The 21,270-nt window shown below is 40.7% G+C and overlaps 1 protein-coding gene across 4 annotated transcripts in view; it reads left to right on the forward strand.

Moving 5' to 3' along the window:
* Neb (nebulin) overlaps positions 1-21,270 on the forward strand; it is a 207,758-nt gene that overhangs the window by 124,753 nt on the left and 61,735 nt on the right. For 2 of the 4 annotated variants that reach the window (XM_090343110.1, XM_090343109.1), the window contains exons 83-103: positions 894-1,205; positions 1,904-2,107; positions 3,190-3,294; positions 3,776-3,883; positions 5,109-5,420; positions 8,021-8,224; positions 8,538-8,642; positions 10,637-10,741; positions 10,835-11,146; positions 13,388-13,492; positions 14,153-14,251; positions 14,531-14,632; positions 14,773-14,880; positions 15,738-16,049; positions 17,440-17,544; positions 17,654-17,758; positions 18,518-18,622; positions 19,564-19,671; positions 19,773-19,886; positions 20,334-20,531; positions 20,902-21,006. In XM_090343110.1, the coding sequence (XP_090199236.1) occupies positions 894-1,205; positions 1,904-2,107; positions 3,190-3,294; positions 3,776-3,883; positions 5,109-5,420; positions 8,021-8,224; positions 8,538-8,642; positions 10,637-10,741; positions 10,835-11,146; positions 13,388-13,492; positions 14,153-14,251; positions 14,531-14,632; positions 14,773-14,880; positions 15,738-16,049; positions 17,440-17,544; positions 17,654-17,758; positions 18,518-18,622; positions 19,564-19,671; positions 19,773-19,886; positions 20,334-20,531; positions 20,902-21,006 (3,333 nt within the window). The remainder of the gene's footprint in view (positions 1-893; positions 1,206-1,903; positions 2,108-3,189; positions 3,295-3,775; positions 3,884-5,108; positions 5,421-8,020; positions 8,225-8,537; positions 8,643-10,636; positions 10,742-10,834; positions 11,147-13,387; positions 13,493-14,152; positions 14,252-14,530; positions 14,633-14,772; positions 14,881-15,737; positions 16,050-17,439; positions 17,545-17,653; positions 17,759-18,517; positions 18,623-19,563; positions 19,672-19,772; positions 19,887-20,333; positions 20,532-20,901; positions 21,007-21,270) is intronic. The other 2 variants (XM_090343111.1, XM_090343112.1) reach the window with 2 other exon arrangements.

Genomic DNA, 21,270 nt, shown 5'->3' on the forward strand with positions numbered 1-21,270 from the left:
AATCTATGAAATAGCTGCATTTTTTCTCATGCTATAGACTTTCTTCTCTCTTTTTAAAAATCTTTTTTAATTATTATTATAAAGGTGATATACAGAAGGGTTACTGTTTCATAATTTAGGTAATGAGTACATTTCCTTTTAGACAATGTCATTTCCTCCATCTGACTTAACTCTCTTGAAAAATACTTACGTGAGGGATTAAAAAATTAAGTTACAGGGCTGGAAGCATAACTTACTGGTAGAGTACTCGCCTAGCATGCATGACTGTACTTACCAGTATTTAACTCGTTTTAATTGAAAAACTTAGTTTGACGTGGATCACTCTAATGTATTTGGAATTCTCATATCTGATATACAGTGATTGCTCAGTAAATGTCAGCTCTTTCTTCAATAATTATTCATGTTCATCATATTATTTTCTTTTCAATTTACTTATTTCCTCCAAGGAATTACCTTATATAGTCCTAATTTCTTTTTTTTTTGTGGGTCATGGGTCTTGAACTTGGCCTTGGTGCAGTCCCCGAGCTCTTCAGCTCAAGGCTACTGTCCTACCACTGAGCCTGGGCATTGTCCCTGAGCTCTTCAGCTCAAGGCCACCTCCCTACCCTTGAGCCAAACCCCATTTCCCATTTTCTAGAAGTTAATTGGAGATAAGAGTCTCAGGTTCTTTTGTGCATAGGCTGTCTTTGAGCCTTGATCCTCATATCTCAGCCTCCTGAGTAGCTAGGATTACAGGCATGAGCCACTGAGAGTGTCCAGCTTAGTCCTAATTTCTTTAAAGTGAACTGTCATATATATGATAGCCAGTGATAAGCCCCTTAAGAAAAATCCTTAAAGATCTCCATTGTATATTTTATTTATGTTTTCCCCTCTCTGTTCTCTCACTACTTTAGTACAAGTATAAAGAAGGCTATCGGAAGCAGTTAGGCCACCACGTGGGTTTCCGCAGCCTGCAGGATGACCCCAAGCTGGTATGGTCCATACATGCTGCCAAGATCCAGAGTGACAGAGAATACAAGAAAGCTTATGAGAAATCTAAAGGAATTTATAATACACCCTTGGATATGATGTCAATTGTTCAAGCGAAGAAATGCCAGGTCCTGGTTAGCGATGTGGATTATCGCAATTACCTGCACCAGTGGACATGTCTGCCAGATCAGAATGATGTGATCCAGGCAAAGAAAGCCTACGAGCTGCAGAGCGATGTGCGTATGCTATCACCAGACTCCAGGGAGAAGAGTGCTTGTGGGTTTCATGGTGATGAAGTACTCTGTGAGAATACACTGTGTGGTCTTCTCTAGCGGCATAACTTAAATGATCATCTTAACAGAACCTAAAGTATTCCATACAGCTCATGGTATTAATTGGGGAAGTTGTTGTTGGCTTTTCTTCCCCAGCACTTTCTATCTTATGAAGGATTTCATCTTACAGTGGCAGGATCTTACTCACCAGAAGGAAAACCAGACTCTCACCTTATCCTAATGTAATTAACTAGACATTTTTAGTACTGAATAGTCTGATTTCCTACTTCTGCACTGTCACTGGTCTCATAGGGAGATTCAGTGAAGATGAAGGATTGGGTTTCAAATTTGATAGAGAGAAATAACCCCTAGAGAGGTTATTTTCAGTGGTCCATAAAAGATAGACTTCAAATGGTAAACACAGAAAATGGACCTGGTATGAAAGAAATTTGATGTACCATTTCTGTCTGTCATTCCACTGTGAACCCTGTCCTAGTTATATATGTAAAAGACATGAAACCCAATGCTAGTATTTAATGTCATTCCTTGAATGTCGGGGACTGACCACCCAGCTAGCTTAAGTAGAAGTGGTGTGTGGTTTGCATCCCTCTGTGAGCAGATTTTATTTTTCCCCCTACTGTATGATCTTCTCTCCGTTGTAGAATGTCTACAAGTCAGACCTGGAATGGATGAAGGGTATTGGATGGTTGACCGAGGGTTCAGTGGACGTGGAGAGAGTGAAGAAGGCTCAAAATCTCTTGAATGAAAGGTTGTATCGCATAAGGCCAGAGGCCCTCAAATTCACCAGCATTGTAGACACACCAGAAGTGATCCTGGCAAAGACCAATGCTCTACAGATCAGTGAGGTAAGCCGATATGAGAATATTTTCAGACAAATTGAAGAAATTTCTATCAAAAAAATTGAAACCTGGAGTTGATGGGTCATGCTACGCAGGCTGGGATCTGAGGATCTTGGTCCCTAGTCAGCTTGGGCAGGAAAGTCCATGAGGCTCCTATCTCTAATTAACTACCAGAAAGCCAGAAGTGGAGCTGTGACTCAACTGTTGAGCACTCATCCTGTGTAAATTGGCTCAGGGAGTGTACCCAGGCCCTAAGCTCAAACCTCAGGACTGTCCTTAAAAAACAAAATCTAGCCAGGCTCAGAGGCTCATGCCTGTAATCCTTGCTACTCAGGAGGCCTAGATCTGAGGATCAAGGTCCAAAGCCAGCCCAGGCACTAAGAAAATGACACTGTGGCTCTAGGTGAAGACCTCAGGGACAATGCCCAGACCCAGAGTTCAAGTCCCATTATCGACCCCTCAAAAAATTGAAATGTGGACTTCAAAGTACTATTAGCACAGCCTTAAGATTTTGTACACACGTGTGTCCAGATAAATCTCATGCTGTCAGCCAGTTAGCTGTCTCTCTTTTCCATTTGATTTGGTCAACATTAGTGTGTCTAGACTGTGAATCATATTGTAATAATATTTTGAGACCTATTTTAGTACCATAATCATAAAGCTGTCATTGTAATGGGTATTCAATGATGAAATGGGCTGAGAAGACCAGGGATGACCTCAGTATTGGACACCAGTATAAGTAATTTGGGCCAAAGAAGCAAGATCCTGGTCAGAGATGCAGATTATCACAGTAGTCTTCAGGGTGGATTTACCTGCCCCATAATTGAAAGTGAATAAGTACTTAGGGGTAATTTTACTAGGATATTTCAGATTCAATTGAATCATATGTGAGTGCCTTCTTGGTGATTCGGCACCTTTTAAAGTTAATTAAAACACGAAGATAATGGAATCTAGATCTGTATCTGAGAACGAGCAATCTAGATCTGTAACTGAGAATGAACAACAATAACTTGTAGTGTTATTTTAAATTTCATTCATGCTTGATGTATTTGCTTATCAGCCCTCCCATTGCTTTTCACTCTTACCAGCCATTGTACCGTGATGCCTGGGACAAGGAGAAGGCTAATGTGAATGTGCCAGCTGACACACCAGTGATGCTACAGTCCAAGCTCAATGCCATCCAGATTAGCAATGTAAGGCACTGCACACTCATTTGCTTTGCAGAGTGCTCTCTATGGAACTGAGCTGAAGCAAGGATGGCAAAAAGGCATTTTCTTGTCAATCCTTTTATTTCTAGTTTTTACGCTAATGAAAACTAGCTGTGTGTATTTATAATAGGTATATCTTTGTGGAAATGAGATAAACAATGATTGCTCAAAACAAAAGAACAAACTCAAAAAGTTGTGTATATAGTCATAGTTCATTTTTATTTTTAGCAAACCATTTCCATTTTCCTTTTAAAAGCCAGCCAATATAATTCTCTGACTTTTACTTGATTTATTGTTTGCTAAATTTCCATTTTAAAGGGAAATTCTCTACAAACTGTCTTTACAACTCTACTGGAATTAAGTGAATTATAATATAATGTTCCGTGAATACCTGTTCTTGACCTGTCATGTTGACTCAATCGTTCCCCCTTCAGACTGAATATGGCATTGTGACCTCTATTTGCAGAAACAATACCAGAAAGCCTGGGAAGATGTCAAGATGACTGGGTATGACATAAGAGCAGATGCCATTGGGATCCAGCATGCGAAGGCTTCTCAGGATATTGCCAGTGATGTAAGAGTTCTTTCTCACTCGGTCTCAACAACAGTAGATGCACTAGGAATTGAACTTAATCCCTAAAAAAAAGACAAAACTATGTTTAAGTAGATAACAGGTCATTGTTAAGACATTGTTTAAAAAATGCCATATTCCAGAATAACTCATTCAGCCATTTGAGAAGACTCATAGATATTTGCTTGATTCTAAGTTCTTATGTTCAAGCACAGATTTTAGTTTTTTCTCCAAATTTTCTGAATGTCAGTTAACTTAAAATCATTCATAGAGACATGATGGATAAAGGGAAGGTAAGGGAAAAACAAGATGGTTGGTAGGGGATAGGGGAAGGAAAAGTGGGAGAAAAACATGGGAAGGCGTAACAATATTCAGGAAGTAATGTGCCCACTACCTGATGAATGTAACTATAATCCCTCTGTACATCACTCCAACAATAAAATCAAATGAGACATGATGGATACAAAGAATTCTGGGTTTACTCATTGTGGCATGCAGATTGGGTGTCATTTTGTGCCACGTATGAAAAAGTACTTTTTAGAGTAGTTATATTGCTGTTTAAATGTGTTCAAGAAAATACTGATTATTCTTCATTTAGATGGGATTATAAATGTCAAAAGTTTCTAATTCAAAAGTCAATTCATTTTCTTTAAAAAAAAACTGATTTGAGTAGGGAACTAGCGTCTCACACTTGTAATCTTAGTTATTCAAGAGGCTGAGATCTGAGGATCATAGTTTAAGCCAAACTGGGCAGGAAAGTCCATGAGAAGCCTAATCTACTAGTAAAGAACAAAAGGCCAGAAGTGGGTGTGTGGCTTAAGGGATGGAGTACCAACCTAAAGTAAAAAAGCCAAGTGAGAGTGGTAGGCCCTGAGTTGACTTTCTAGTACCAACACACCAAAGCAAAAGGAAAAAGAAAAGAAAACAAAGTTGATTCAAAGTAAGCTTGCATGTGGCTAACAAAGAGAGACGTTTGAGAAACTCTGAACACATCTGTTCAGAAGATGATTCAGAGCCACAGGTCTTGCCTGAGAGGAATTCACAGTGAGATGTGTGTATGCAAACAATACACACAGAAAGAAAAGGCAATTTAACCATCATGGAGTTAGAAAAGCCGTGTCCAAAATAAGGATAACTTTAAGATAGGGGAATTGTCTTGAGCGGGCGGGCTCTCTACAAAAGGATAGGATTGGAAAATGACTCCTCTTCCTCTGTTCACACCGCCCAGTATCTGTACAAGACAGCGTATGAGAAGCAGAAAGGCCATTACATTGGATGTCGCAATGCCAAGGAAGACCCCAAACTGGTCTGGGCGGCAAATGTATTGAAGATGCAGAATGACAGGCTGTACAAAAAAGCCTACAATGACCACAAGGCCAGGATCTCCATCCCGGTGGACATGGTGTCCATCAGTGCTGCCAAGGAAGGCCAGGCATTAGTGAGCGATGTGGACTACCGCCAGTACCTGCACCAGTGGTCTTGCTTCCCTGACCAGAACGATGTGGTCCAAGCCAGGAAAGCCTATGACCTGCAGAGTGACGTAAGTGTGTCCCCTAAGGCAAGGCTTGGATTGGAACCATGGCTCCGGCTAGTGAGGTGGAAAAATCTTAACTCCCTCCACATAAGCACGCAGAGCATGCTTGAGCATATTATCCAATCGATGAGGGCCAGATGTGTTGAGAAAATGTTCATTTTCACTGAGGAAAGTGATACCAGGATTTTTCTATAGGTTTACTGACATACATAGTATTTATAGTTTATTAAGTGTAATCAGGCCCCTGGTCCTTCAACTATGTATTGAAGTTGAAATTATTTCAAGTGCTGATGACAGGCCCTTTGCCAAAATGTCCTTCATGCCACATGGCACTTTCTGATTTGCTCTTATTGGATGCCAACTCAGTGATCTAGAACTGCAGGCTTCTATAAGGTTTCTCATGGCGGTAGAATGGCCATCATCTTTTAATGAACTGAACTTTAAGACACAGTTTTAAACAAATGAATGGGTTTGATATAGACAAGGTGCTCATCACTTGGAACAAATTGTCAAGTGGTAATTGGAGCCCATTCTGAGGAACTGCATTCATATATTGATATGTATTAGTACATTAGATCATATCTATGGATCACACAAAAATAAGAAGGAAGTACACCTTCTGAATTTGGAGGGTTTTTTTTTTCACATTTTCAGCACTGAGACATACAACATCATTCTTCCTGAAGGCAGAGACTCTTTAGTATTTTCCATTCTCCTTTTGACATTTTTTAGTATCTTTAAACTAGTTACAAAATAACTGTTTCAGACTTAATAATTAATAACTGCTGTTTAACCTAGAACTGTTTTATGTGCCTAAAGTACATGTGTATCTGGAGAAACAGGCAGAGATAACCAAGAATGTACAAATACCAATGGAATATTTAGTATCTTAATATTTAATATCTTAAAGTTGTGAAACTTATAATTAAGTTCTTAATTATCATTTGAAAAACTATCCATGTGGCAGACCCTAGCCTATCACAAAAGAAACAAAGTGGATAAGAGAGGAAAACACAATAAGATCATAAAGAAATAGATATTAAGACAGAATATCATTAAACCATGAGATGGCTAGGAAAGAGCGGCCTGTGCACCGCGAAGAAAGAGGTCAGAAAAAGGACAATGATCTTGTTGGGTAAGAGGTGAAGGATGAAACAGATGTTCTTGCAGGATAAGCATTGGCTAAAAGGCTGATGCAGACCACAGAGGAGGAAAGATGATGTGTTCAGAACACAGAAGACAAAGGGAGGCACATGGGAAATGAGGCTGAAGAGTAAAAGTAGGCTGATTATACCAGCCAGCCATTTCTTTTCTCTAGACTTTACTCTGACCTTTACTTTATAGCAATAGAAAGGATAGGACAAATGTGGATTCGATTTGAAGTAGGAATTTTGAAAAGATTGTCCTTGCTACTATGTGGAAAGCTGGTTGGACATCCCATTGTTGTGATTTAAAAGTGTACACTGGGCCACATGCCAGTGCCTCATGCCTAAAATCCTAGCTTCTTAAAGGAGGCTGAGATCTGAGTATCATAGGCCAAAGTCAGGCAAGAAAGTCTGTGAGACTTGAATGAACTTTAATTAATCACAGAAAAGTTGGAAGTGGAGCCTTGGCTCAAATGGTAGAACACTAGACTTAAGCAAAAAGCTCAAGGACAGCACCAGTTCAAGACCTGAGTTCAAGCCCCAGGACCAGCACCAAAACAAAACAAAGTATACATTGGCTATGATAATTGCATACATGGTATTCAAATTCCATCCTTGCATGCACCCACAATGACAGCTTCCACATTGTTCTGTCTTTTGGACTGTCCTCTAAACAGAATAAAGAAAAGAACACTAATGTGTATATGAGGAATTATATTTGTCAGGCCAGAGTTCTGTGGATAGTCATCCTCCTCCCCCTCCTCCCCCTCCTCCTTTGCCTCCTTTTCCTCCTTCTGCTTCTTCCTGCTTCTTCCTGCTTCTCCCTGCTTCTGCTGCTGCTGCTGCTTCTGCTGCTGCTGCTTCTGCTGCTGCTGCTTCTGCTTCTGCTTCTTCTTCTTCTTCTTCTTCTTCTTCTTCTTCTTCTTCTTCTTCTTCTTCTTCTTCTTCTTCTTCTCCTTCTCCTTCTCCTTCTTCTTCTTCTCCGTCTCCGTCTCCGTCTCCTTTCTTCTTCTCCTTCTCCTCCTCCTCCTCCTCCTCCTCCTTCTTCTTTTTCGATCTTTAGTAGTTGTACAAAGGAGTTTCCATTTAACAAAACAGTTTATGAATACAGTATATCTTTACCCATGTCACTCCTTGCAAAATTCTCACCCATCCCTCCCCTACCCACTCCTTCCCACTCCTCTTACTTTTGTAGGATATACATTGGGTTCTCATGTGCATTTTCCTCCTCTTCTCTCCATTTGTCCACTCCTTCTCCCATGATCCCATCCCACCCCTTTTCAGTACCCACTTCTTGTTGTTTTATTTTACTGAATTTTAATTTCATCTTTCTAAGACAGAGCTGTTTTCATTTACTTGTGAAAGAAAAAAATAACATTTGGAATGACTTCCTTTACTATACCACCCACCATCAAAAGCAAAAGCAAAAACCCTGCTTCTCCCTACCTGCCCCACCCCCAGGCCATCTACAAGGCTGACTTGGAGTGGTTGCGTGGTATTGGCTGGATGCCGGAAGGGTCCCCAGAGGTCCTGAGAGTCAAAAATGCCCAGGAAATCCTATGTGACAGCGTGTACCGGACACCTGCGGTGAAGCTCAAGTACACAAGCATCGTTGACACCCCTGAGGTTGTCCTGGCGAAATCAAATGCTGAAAACATTAGTATTGTAAGTCACTTTTGTTTCTTTTAAAATCAAATTGGAGCTACAGAAAAATCATACATGATTCACTTGTCATTTAACTTGGAGATGAAAATAATACTGATAATAGAAGAATTTTAGTCAGCAATATTTATAGCATTTTTGAAACTCCTAAGAACTATGATGATGCCATTAGGATAGATTGCAAATGAAATATGAATAATTTGTGTGCAAAGATTCACACAAATAAACTTTTACCTTATTATGAAAAGATTTGATCTTAAAAGTATCAAGCTGACAAATTGTGAAGTGATGTTTTTATTATTGATTCTTTCCATAGCCTAAGTACAGAGAAGTTTGGGACAAAGATAAAACTTCAATTCACATAATGCCAGATACTCCAGAAATTAATCTTGCTAGAGCAAACGCCCTTAATGTGAGCAACGTAAGTACCATGACAATCTCTGGCTTGCTTGGAAAGTCACTAGCTAGGCCAGATAAGACCAATAAGGAAAGAAGTATGAGGTAAGTAAGCAAGGAAAGAGAATTATTGCTTAATGTCAGATTCAGATGAGCTAAAATCATAATTCTTTGCAAAAGCAAATTAATTTTAAAAAGTGCTTAGCCAGGTGCAGTGACTCACACTTGTAATCCTAGCCACTCAGGAGGCTGAGATCTGAGGATCTCAATTCAAAGCCAGCCCAGGCACTAAAGCTCATGAGACTCTTATCTCCAATTAAGCACTAGAAGACTGGAAGTAGTACTGTGGCTCAAGGGGTAAGATGGTCTCCTTGAGCTGAAAAGCTCAGGGACAATGCCCAGCCCCAGAGTTCAAGTCCCACGACCGACAAAAAACAAACAGATCTGGGAAAGATTTTCTGGGACATTATAAATTACAAAAATTGACCCTAGAAAACCATAGAGAACATATAGCAAGAAACAATTTTAAAACCTTCTTATTCCTCCCCTCAAATGCCCAGATTGCTCTGATAATTTCATAGAATTATTCCAGAATTTTAGGAAAGAAACTACCATGGAACCTAAGTAAAGAAGGAAATCCATCATGGCTTCCAAAATATGGTAAAGACAGTTCCACAAATGAAAACTATAGATTAATAATGGGAAAATCCTGAGACATTGATAAACAGCTCAAATAGAGCTTATCCAGGAATACCAAGAAGGCTCTATATTCAGAAACCTAATAATAGCACACAAAGGGAAATTTTTTCTTAGATTTTAAAAGTGACAAAATCCAATTCTGTCTTTTTTCCTTTAAGTAGAGGCTTAAAATACAAGGAAATTAGTATCTTCTTGACATGACAAAAAATTCATTTCAAATCATAGGCCACCTCAGCCTCGATAAATTTGTTATTCAAGTCAGGATTAAAACATGTAGCCAGCTGGGCACCAGTGGCTCGTGCCTGCAATCCTAGCTACTCAGGAGGCTGAGATCTGAGGATTTGAAGCTCAATGCAAGCCTGGGCATAAAAGTCATGAGACTCTTATCCCCAATTAACAACCAGAAAATCAGAAGTGCTGCTATTGCTCAAAGTGGTAGAATGATAGCCTTAAGCTAAAAAGTCTAGGGACAATGACCAGGCCCAGAGTTCAAGGTCCACAACTGACAAAACCAAAAAACAAAGGACATGGATGCCTATTAATATCACCTAATTAACATCTAGAATTTAATTGCTTAAGTCAGGAAGTTTTCAATGAATACTAATGTAAATGCAAGAATAATATAAATTTGAAGGGGGAGAAAGGGGGCAAATGCCCATTCCCAAAAGAAATAGGTTAAACATGGAAAAGGGAAGAGATGTATTAGTTAATGACCAGAATGTAGTTGCATGACTGACTTCACAATTCAAGAAAGATCCAGAGAGAGGCTATCTTATTGGATCACAGAGATTACTTAACGGGAGAATAAATCTGACCTTATAAAATGGATAGCACCTTAAAGCAGTTCTTTATAGTTCGAAACCCTGTATCTTTGAAGAATAATTAACCTTTGTGTGAGAAACTTCTCCATGAATTGAATGAACTAAGTGTAGACTCAGTTTTCCAGCACAATTTTGGGACACCAGAGACCTAAAATAGGGAATGGGGAATGGGACTGGAGTCGATATCCTGGTTCAGTGTTCTCTTGTCAAGTGGCTTAGGTCAACGGTCAATCAGTCCAGCCGAGGGTGGTCTCCACATTCTGCGGGAATTTCTAAACCTTGGGTAATATATTGAGGCTATGATTCAAGAGCAGAAGAACAAAGCCTTTTAAGTCCTAGACCTGTCATGTCCAATGGTGCACAGAATAGTCTTTCCCTTACTCTCATTTACCTTGATATTAAATCCGGGAGCTTTGAAATGGTTGTCTAAGGATTCTAATTGAGTCACTGGAATTACTTGATAAAGCTGGAATAAAACCTTGCATTTTCTCATCTTCAGAAACTTTATCGTGAGGGTTGGGATGAAGTGAAGATGAGCTGTGATGTCCGGCTGGATGCCATCCCTATCCAGGCAGCCAAGGCCTCCAGGGAGATTGCCAGTGAAGTGAGTGTGGCCTTTTGTAACTTCTCTACATTTTGAGCAAATGCTCCAGGTGCATTGTGCTGTGAGTCATCTGCTTTTCTTTCCCACTTCCAGTATAAGTACAAGCTTGACCATGAGAAGCAGAAGGGGCATTATGTGGGCACCCTCACAGCCAGGGATGACAACAAGATCCGGTGGGCCCTTATAGCTGGCAAGCTGCAGAATGAAAGAGAGTACCGGCTGCAGTGGGCCAAATGGAAGACCAAGTTCCAAAGCCCTGTGGACATGCTTTCCATCCTGCACTCTAAAAAATGCCAGACTCTAGTCAGCGACATTGATTATCGCAATTACCTGCACGAATGGACATGCATGCCTGACCAGAATGACGTGATTCAGGCCAAGAAAGCCTATGAACTGCAAAGCGATGTGAGTAGTCTGTACTGCAAGATGAGATCTTCTGTGTTTTCCCATGACTTCCAGAAAGTTCAGGGCATTCAATCTTTTTGCATATTAATGCAGCCAAGAAAAATTTTGCTTAATAGCAAGTTCTTAGAATATAGAATCAAAATCACCAAAGTTAGGAAGGATCTAAATTTTTTATGTTAAAACCTAAATGGTAGGTCAGGAGTGGTGGCTCACGCCTGTAATTCTAGCTACTCAGGAGGCTGAGATCTGAGGATCAAGGTTCAAAGCCAGCCTGGGCACAGAAAGACTTCAGACTCTTATCTCCAATTAACCTCTAGAAAACGGGGAGCAGGCTCAAGGGTAGGGCAGTAGCCTTGAGCTGAAGAGCTCAGGGACAGCGGTGGAGTTCAAACCCCATGACCCACAATAAATAAATAAATTAATTAATTAATTAATTAATTAATTAATAGTAGAAGCCAGACACCAGTGGGTAACACTTGAAATCTTAGCAAGTCAAGAGACTGAGATCTGAGGATTCTGGTTCAAAGCCAGCCTGAGCCAATACACTCAAGAAACTCATATCTCCAATTAACCAGCAAAAAGCTGGATGATTGTCTTGAGTATCAACTTTGTAAGAAAAAAGAACATGAGGCCCAGAGTTCAAGCTCTGGTACTAGCATTTAAAAAAAGGGGAGGAGGTGTCAGGAAGTGTGGCCTAATGGTAGAGTGCTTGCCTAGCATGCACGAAGCCCTGGGTTCAATTCCCTGGAAGCATATAAATAGAGAAAGCTGGAAGTAGCGCTGTGGCTCAAGTGGCAGAGTGCTAGTCTTGAGCAAAAATTGTCCAAAGACAGTGCTCAGGACCTTAGTTCAAGCCCCAGGACTGGCAAAAATATTAAAGTGAAGAAAAATGTGGTATTTATTATAGAAAAATGAAAAAATATTATGTCTATAGGATTTAGATAGCAGTCATGGTTTTACCTCCTTAGAGGAGTGATCGGGATAGATGAGGATGATGAAAGGAATTATATTGATCAAGAGCCAATATTTTAAAAAGGATGTGTTGAATAGTAACTCCTATGTACAACTACTTAAATATAATAAAAATATAATGATTTTTTAAAAGACAGGTTATGGACACTTTTTGTTTTGTTTTTTCTTTTCTTTATTGGTCATGGGGCTTAAACTCTTGGCCTGGGCCCTGTCCCTGAGCTCTTCAGCTCAAGGCTACAGCGCCACTTCCAGTTTCCTGGTGGTTAATTGGAGGTAAGAGTCTCACAAACTTTAGTGCCCAGGCTGGCTTTGAACCTCAGATTTCAGCCTCCTGAGTAGCTAGGATTATAGGTGAGAGCCACCACACCCAGCTTGTGCATGTTTTTTTGACTGACAAGTTTAGTAAAAAGAAAGTTTGAATTAAATGGCCAAGGCTTTTAGATTAGGAAACTTTTTAAAATGGTTACTGTTACTATAAATATGGTATATAAGGGCATTACAGTTACATAAGTCAGATAAAGAATATAGATTAGGGGCCAGGAGCATAGCCTAGTGGTAGAATATTTGCCTTGCATGCACAAAGCCCTGGATTTGATTCCTCAATACCACATACACAGAAAAAGCTGGAAGTGGCATTGTGGCCCAAGTGGCAGAACACTAGCCTTGAGCACAGTGTCTAAGGACAGTGCCCATACCCTGAGTTCAAGCCCCAGGACTTGCAAAAATTAAGAAAGAGAGGAAGGGGAATTTTTAGACAAAGCTAACATTTAAGCTGGGTGCCGATAACTCAAGACCACTCAGGAGACTGAGATCTGATGATCAAGGTTTAAAGCCAGCCCAGTCTTGAAATGCTTGTCTCCAATGCCAGAAGTGCCTCAAATGGCACAGCACTAGCCTTGAACAAATAAAGCTCTGGGACAGCACCCTTTCCCTGAGGACTCACACACACGTACATATATGTGCACACAGACATGTACACACACATGCATAAAAGCTATCTTGCGTCTCCTGAAACTTCAGGAGATGTTGCCCCTTGGCAACACAGACTGGAAACAAATTGAGGTTAACCTGTTACAAAGAAAAAAAAATAACCTCCACATTGTCACACTACCTGCCCTAATTAATCTTCTTTTGTTACCTGCTTGACTGGGTATGTCAACCCTGGCTTAGCCAGTGCTTAGGTTTGATTTCCTTCATCAGGCTGAATGATAGACTAACTAGGGCCAGGAGTCCAGGACTGCTGAATTAATTCTGGCTCTGTCTGCACAGGCTGTTTACAAGGCTGACTTGGAATGGTTACGGGGAATTGGATGGATGCCAAATGACTCTGTTTCTGTCAATCATGCCAAACATGCTGCGGACATCTTCAGTGAGGTACTCCAAGCTTCTGCCCTGCCGCCTAGTACATTCCAAAGAGCATGAGCACCATGACATGAGCCAAAATACAGTCAGCTCAGATCAGCAGTTCTAACCATTTTTAATTGTTGAGATTGAAGCCAAACATACATTTTCCCAAAGTAATCCTGGACTGTTTCTATGATGTTATGGTACTATATCGCTAATATATCCAGCATCCTCATTAATGCTTAAAATTGTAGAAATGGAAAAGAATTCTCTTAATAGGCGTGTACTGGGAGAAGTTTATTCAGTTGAAAATACGAGATTATTGTGATATATACAATATATGGCATCGGGGGAACAAAACTGCAAAATTGTTATTTTTAAGTCTGTGGGAGGGTCACTTAGTGGTAGAGCAAGTACTTGCTTAGCACTCACAAGGCCCTGGGCTCAATCCCTTGAACCACATAAACGTGTGTGTGTGTGTGTGTGTGTGTGTGTGTGTGTGTGCGCGCGTGCACTATACACATATATATGAAGGCAATCAATTGCTTTAAAATATAAACCATAAAAAATGCATTGCCAAGATGTCATCATGTTTGTCCTTCTATGCCTCTGATAAAGAATCCTTAAATTTGTGTCTCTCAGCTCACCAAGATGAGGGCCTCTAACTAACAGATTTCTTTTTTCCTGTAGAAAAAATATCGCACAAAAATAGAAACTCTCAACTTCACTCCTGTGGATGACAGAGTTGATTATGTGACCGCAAAACAAAGCGGTGAGATCCGTGACGATGTAAGTATATGGCTATTCTAAAATCACGTGGCTGTGCAGTTACATTTGTAAAGATTTTCAAGTTGGAGGCCTGTGGCTCATGTGTGTAATCCTAGCTACTCAGGAGGCTGAGGTTCAATGCTAGGCTAACCACAAAAGAAGAATAAAAGCTTTTCTAACTCTTGGCAACTATAGTCTGAGATACAGACTTTAATCATTGAAGTTATTGATGCTAGCAATTGCTTGGATAACATGTTTTCTTCATCTCTAGTAACTAGTGCAATTGCCTCTCACTTTTAGATTAAATACAAAAAAGATTGGAATGCCACTAAATCCAAGTACACCCTCACAGAAACACCCCTGTTGCACACCGCCCAGGAGGCTGCCCGCATCCTGGACCAGGTACGGGTTTTACTGGGATGTTTGATACTGTGGGTGGAGATGGAAAACCCTAAATGAACTCAAGAGAGTTGTGCACATAACTTATTCCCCCCTCCCTTCTGACTCCTCTTTTAACCCCTGTGTGGTTCTCTGTCTTTTAGTACCTCTACAAGGAAGGCTGGGAGAAACAAAAGGCCACAGGCTATATTTTGCCTCCAGATGCGGTTCCATTTGTTCATGCCCATCATTCCAGTGATGTTCAGAGTGAGGTAATTTATGCCCATAGGAGTGAACTTGGCAGAAACAAGGCTTGCCCAGAGAAGATGCCAGCTATGCCCAAGGCACAGATGTTACCTTAGAATGTAGCATTTCAGGTTGGCAGATGCAGCTGAGAGCTGGAGGGCCTCCTCCCCTTCTCATCTTACTGTTTTTGCATTTGCTAATGTTTCTTTTCTTCCTCAAAATCTGTGGTTTATAGGCTAGAAATGTAACTCAGTTTTTATGTGTTTGCCTCACATTGACAAAGTCCTGGGTTTGATCTTCAGCACTGCAAAAAGAAAAAGAAATGCAAAAACAAACAAAAAAAATATTGCTTGAAGCCTATTTTTCAATGTTTTATTTTTTTCTTACCTTTTCTGCCTCTAATAAAATCTCCAGTCACATGCGGGCTGGGAATGTGGCTTAGTGGTAGAGTGCTTGCCTAGCATACCTGAAACCCTGGGTTCGATTCCTTAGTACCATATAAGCTGAAAAAGCCTCAAGTGGTGCTGTGCCTCAAGTGGTAGAATGCAAACACTGAGAAAGCCCAAGGACAGTGCTCAGGCCCCTGAGTTCAGGACTGGCAAAAAAAAAATCTCTAGTCTCCCAAATAAACAAAATAAATATATTGCCAGAACTGGAAAAAAAAAAGTAGATGATTTTTAACTGGGGAAAAGCTATTTCTTCCATATCTATTTCAGTGCTACTTATTATCTGGCCTGAGTATTAGTGGAATCAAAAAGCTGAGGGTCAAATTTGCTGATCATTCTTGACAAATGACTACCTCCTACTCCCCTCCCCCACCCGCCGTAACTTTGCCTTTTGTGCTTGGCAAATCTGATGGGGTCTCCATTCTTCCTCCCATCAGCTGAAATACAAAGCTGAACATGTAAAGCAGAAAGGCCACTATGTTGGGGTTCCGACGATGAGAGATGATCCTAAACTGGTATGGTTTGAGCACGCTGGCCAAATTCAGAATGACAGACTCTACAAACAGGACTATCACAAAACAAAGGCCAAAATCAATATACCAGCTGACATGGTATCAGTTGTGGCTGCCAAGGAGGGGCAGACTCTGGTCAGTGATATTGATTACCGTCATTACCTGCACCAATGGACATGTCACCCTGACCAAAATGATGTTATTCAAGCACGGAAGGCCTACGACCTACAGAGTGATGTAAGTGGTTCTCATTATTTCATCAGCTCGAAATCTACAATATACTCTGACAAGGACAAGCAGCATTCCAGAGTCACCAGTGTTTAAAACTTTGGGCTATAAATATTTGTTCTCAGAAGGAAACTGAGGAGCTATAAAGGAAAGAGAAAACGAGAGAGGTCATGGACTGATAGCTTTGCTTACTGTCTATAATTCTGCATCACTTTCAAAGTCAAATATTTGCAAAGGCCACTGCTTTTATACCATTACTCCCATTAGCAATTCCTCACTCACAGTTACACGGAGACTTAGCAGCTGATCTCAGAAAATAGGTTATGTTGGGATTGTGACCATGTCAAATGATGGTTTAAACAAGGACCTAAGAATGCCTTATTGCCACTTTTGTGAGGATCCTACTTTTCAAAGTATTTTAATGGGTCACAAGTTGACAAGGACAAACATAGAAGAAAAACAAGGTATAGATTAAGCCAAATGAAGCACTAGCATCCTTCACTCAGAACATTGGTGAGACTAGAGAATGTGACACGGATCACCTCATACTAAAACCTCAGTGAAGCCAGGTGCCGGGGGCTCACTCCTGTAAGCCTTGCTACTCAGGAGGCTGAGATCTGAGGATCTCAGTTCAAAGTCATGTGAGACTCTTATCTCCCATGAACCACCAGAAAACCAGAAATGGGGCTGTGGCTCAAGGAGTAGTAGGGTGGTAGCCTTGAGCTGAAGAGCTAAGGGACAGTGCCCAGGCCTAGCGTTCAAGTCCCATGACCAAAAACAAAACAACGAAACCCCTCAGTGAATGCAAGGAAAGAACACTATGCTTTAGTTCCTTGCTCAGGTGCACAGATGAACTCCCCTACCTGCATCTTCTCATCAGTACCAAAATAGAAACGGGAGGTCAACGATTACCTGAAACATAGATACTAAATGGAATGTTCTGTCATAATGGTTATGATATCAAAATGACTTATTGAAGTTAATGAGATTAGCAGCTACTCTTCATTTGACAGGGACAGGATGAATGGTGGTAGGGGAGACAAAGAGGCTTGGCTGCACTGGAGCAGATACCTGCCACTTCCCTACCACCACATAGCATTTATACAATTTCCTTTCGTCTAAATGTTTCATGTGCTTCTGTAGTTAAATCTATAACATCTACCTATAATCATCACCTCTTTAGTAAAACTTTTATGGCCACAACTGAAAATAACTTCTTTTTATCCTCTTCATCCTCTTGTGCTTATGCACTTATCCTGGTCCCTTAAAGAACAGGGCTTTATTTCTCACAGGCACAGTCTCAAGAAACATTGCTCAGATAAAGTGAGGATGAAATGCATGCGACAACAGCAGTCTTGTCTGTCAACCTATGTCTGAACATCTCTCTTTCTGCTCCCAGAATGTCTACAAAGCTGACCTGGAGTGGCTCCGAGGCATTGGCTGGATCCCCCTGGATTCTGTAGACCATGTGAGAGTTACTAAGAACCAGGAGATGGTGAATCAGGTACAAGAAGTTTGTTCTGTCTTTAACCCCATACCTACCTTTGTCTGCCATGTAGGGGCAGAAACCCTGTGTGAGTAGAACTGACTTAATTGTCTCTATTTCTTTGCAGATAAAATATAAGAAAGATGCACTTGACAACTACCCCAACTTTACCAGTGTGGTTGATCCTCCAGAAATTGTTTTGGCCAAGATTAATGCTGTTAATCAAAGTGATGTAAGTTTGCTTTGTATATGCTGAAGAAACTTGGCAGCTCATTGCCCACAATTGAGTGGGTTATCTTAACTAAGTAAAAAAAAAAAATTGGGGCCGGGAGGTTAGCCTAGTGGTTAAAGTGCTTGCCTAGCATGCACAAAGACCTGGGTTCGATTCCTCAGTACCACAAACATAGAAAAAAGCTGGAAGTGGTGCTGAGGCCCAACTGGTAGAGCTCTAGCCTTGAGAAAGTCCAAGGACAGTGCTCAGGTCCTGAGCTCAAGCCCAGGACTGGCAAAAAAAAAAAAAAATGAGAGAAGCTGGATGCATATTATCCTAGCTACTGTGGAGGTTGAGATCTGGGATTATCTTTTAGATCCAGCCAGGGCATGAAAGTTCATGAGACTCTTATCTCCAATTAACCACAAGAAAACCAAAAGTGATGCTGTGACTCAACATGGTAGAACACTAGCCATGAGCTAAAGAGCTCAGGGACAGTGCAATAGGCCCAGAGCTGGGGAGGGAAGAGGTAAATTATAATCCATGAGGGTGATATTTAAAAGTCACTAGAAGGTAGTAAACTGTAACTACTTTTAGTTATCTATATTCTTGTCCAAAATATTCTATTCTACTAAGTTAAAATTCTCTGAAATTTAGTCCGTTGATTAGCTTTAATACCTAAATGAAGTCTAATTATTTTGCTGCTAAGTAGATCCTGTGATAATCTAAATGTCTAAATATGCATTTATAGTAATCAAAAGGCTTTGTTTTGTTTTGTAGGTAAAATATAAAGAAACATTTAATAAAGCCAAGGGCAAGTATACATTTTCTCCAGATACACCATATATCTCCCACTCCAAAGACATGGGAAAACTCTACAGCACTGTGAGTACTTAAGCAATAACAACTCAGTTCCTCATTTTAAGCTCTTGTCAGGCAGGATTCATGTTGGTTTTCATTTTTATATTATTACTATAAAGATGATGTACAGAAAGGTTCCACAAGACAGGTAAAGAGTACATTTCTTTTTGGACAAGGCCAACCCTTCTCTCATGCTCCCCTAGTTTTTTCCTCCCATCCTCCACCCACAAGTTCTATAGTTCCTTTTCAACATTGTGTCCAGGGAATAGGATTCATGTGCTTGACTGATTTAGCAAACATTTAAATTTAGCAGGCAGCCTATTGATTTAATTGTATTTCATCTTGTTTATTAGAAGTAGCACATATTCAACTTTGCCTGAACCTACTCAGAGTGAGTAGCATGTACTCAGCTGGTTATTGTTTGAACTCCATGATGTGGCTTACCCTGCAGAGGCAATGAGGGGCCAATGTTCAATGGGAGTTTAACCAAGTGAAAGGAAGGGATCTAAGTGGATTAATACAGAGCAGGTACTGGAAGGGCTCTAGGAGCACATGGATGGAACAACTATGAGGAAGAAAAGGAAGAGAGGCTAATCTTCAGCAGCTATGCACAAGTATTTCCAGTGAACAAATTTGATCTTCAAAATTTAATTCAATTCATTTAAAAGGAGAGAAGTGTGGATAGATATGCCCAGTAGTAAGCAATCTGATGATTCTTTCCATGTTTGCAATTTTTTCATCTTTCCTAAGTACTGAAAATATAGTTAACTCTCTTAAAGTTATCTCAGAAGATGCAGATTTGCTTTGAAATGCAGACTACCAAATGCTTGCCCTATTCATGGAAGACACATTGGTGGCTACAAATAACCATTTAAGCCTTGTTGTGAATACAAGTGATTTGTGTCAGCAATATTTTTGGTAGTATCTGAGAGTAATTGATAGTGATAGCTATTTCTTTGTTCTAGATCTTATACAAAGGTGCCTGGGAAGGAACCAAGGCTTATGGCTACACCCTGGATGAACGTTATATTCCCATTGTTGGAGCAAAACATGCCGACTTCGTGAACAGTGAGGTCAGTCTGATCATGTCCTCTGACCTCTGAGGTCTTTCACTGGGCAGCAAGGGACTGGTTAGTAAACTCCAAAGATTCTCAATGTTGAACCCATTTCACAGCTGAAATACAAAGAGACGTATGAGAAGCAGAAGGGTCACTACCTGGCTGGGAAAGTCATTGGCGAGTTTCCTGGTGTGGTTCACTGTCTGGATTTCCAGCAGACGAGGAGTCCGGTAAGTAGCATTTACTCCTGCCGCAGACATATCCAGTGTCTGTGGGCTTCTGTATTTCCCCACTTAGAGCTGGCCCTGGGGCTCCTGATTAACTGGGGGATGGACTGTGGACATTCTTGAGCTTCCCAACCCTTAACTGTAGACTCCTGATGACAATGGGCTTCTTCCCTTCCATTCCTTTCTCCTTACCACAGTGAGGGCTCTTGACCAATTGTGTAAACAACTGGACTTTGAAGGCAACCTATTGTTTTCATTGAATTTGGAAATGTATTGGGAAAAGGAAGGAGCAGTAAGATTGTTGTGACCCCGCATTCTAAAAGATGATACTAAAAACTCAGAAACATAGTCTGTTCTAGAAGTTCTGACTTAGATTGGAAATGAGACTAAGAATTACTTAAGCTTCAATTCTCCTCTAATTTTTTTGTCTATAAAAATGTGATTCTTTAGTTGAACTACAGAAGAGATTATGAAGACACGAAAGCCAATGTTCATATCCCCAATGACATGATGAACCATGTGTTGGCTAAGAGGTGCCAGTACATCCTCAGTGACCTGGAATACCGACACTACTTTCATCAGTGGACGTCTCTCCCAGAGGAACCCAATGTTATTCGTGCTCGAAATGCCCAGGAGATCTTAAGTGATGTATGACACCCTTTCTCAATCTGACTTGGTTATAGGTCTCGCCCAGTCCTGTCATAGCCTTCCATGACCCAAGTGTCATTGTGTTCATAGACCCAGTGGCATGAGTGAACACTCTTTGGTATAATAGTTCTATTTGCACCATTGGACACCAAATTGAATGTTTGCTCAGTTCTTTACTAGACTAAGACTTGGATACTACTGTCTCCTTAGGCTTCTTTGAGTCAGGGAATTAAGATCTCCCAGTGGTGAGACATCCATCCTAAGTCTTTGAAGCACTAAATATATAGTCAAGGACTGAAGAGAGCTGTCAAATTGCCCAATGATAAATTCAGAATGCCTGTCACCTTGCACTGTTCTTGCTTTCTTTCAGAATGTGTACAAAGATGACTTGAATTGGCTGAAAGGCATTGGTTGCTATGTTTGGGATACACCCCAGATCCTCCATGCCAAGAAATCATATGACCTTCAGAGTCAGGTGAGCCAACCTCCCTAGAAGCACTGGGGTTCCCCTAGATTAGATGCTACGGTGGTGGTGTCAGGCTATAGGCCAGGCTGCCTCTCTGCCTACTTGGAAGCAGCTATAAAAGTGCATGATTTGAGGGAACCAAATCCCCCACCCATTCCACATGGCCCTGGCTTCAATAAATTTCTTCTGGAACCATGTATGAGTGAGAGTCTCTCCCCTAACCATCACGCATCATGAGCTTCTTGCAAGTGATAAGTAGCAGAGTAGAAAGCA

The sequence above is a fragment of the Megascapheus bottae genome, chromosome 12 (assembly GCF_031878675.1).
Source record: "Megascapheus bottae isolate mThoBot1 chromosome 12, mThoBot2.hap1, whole genome shotgun sequence".
NCBI classification, from domain to species: domain Eukaryota; kingdom Metazoa; phylum Chordata; class Mammalia; order Rodentia; family Geomyidae; genus Megascapheus; species Megascapheus bottae.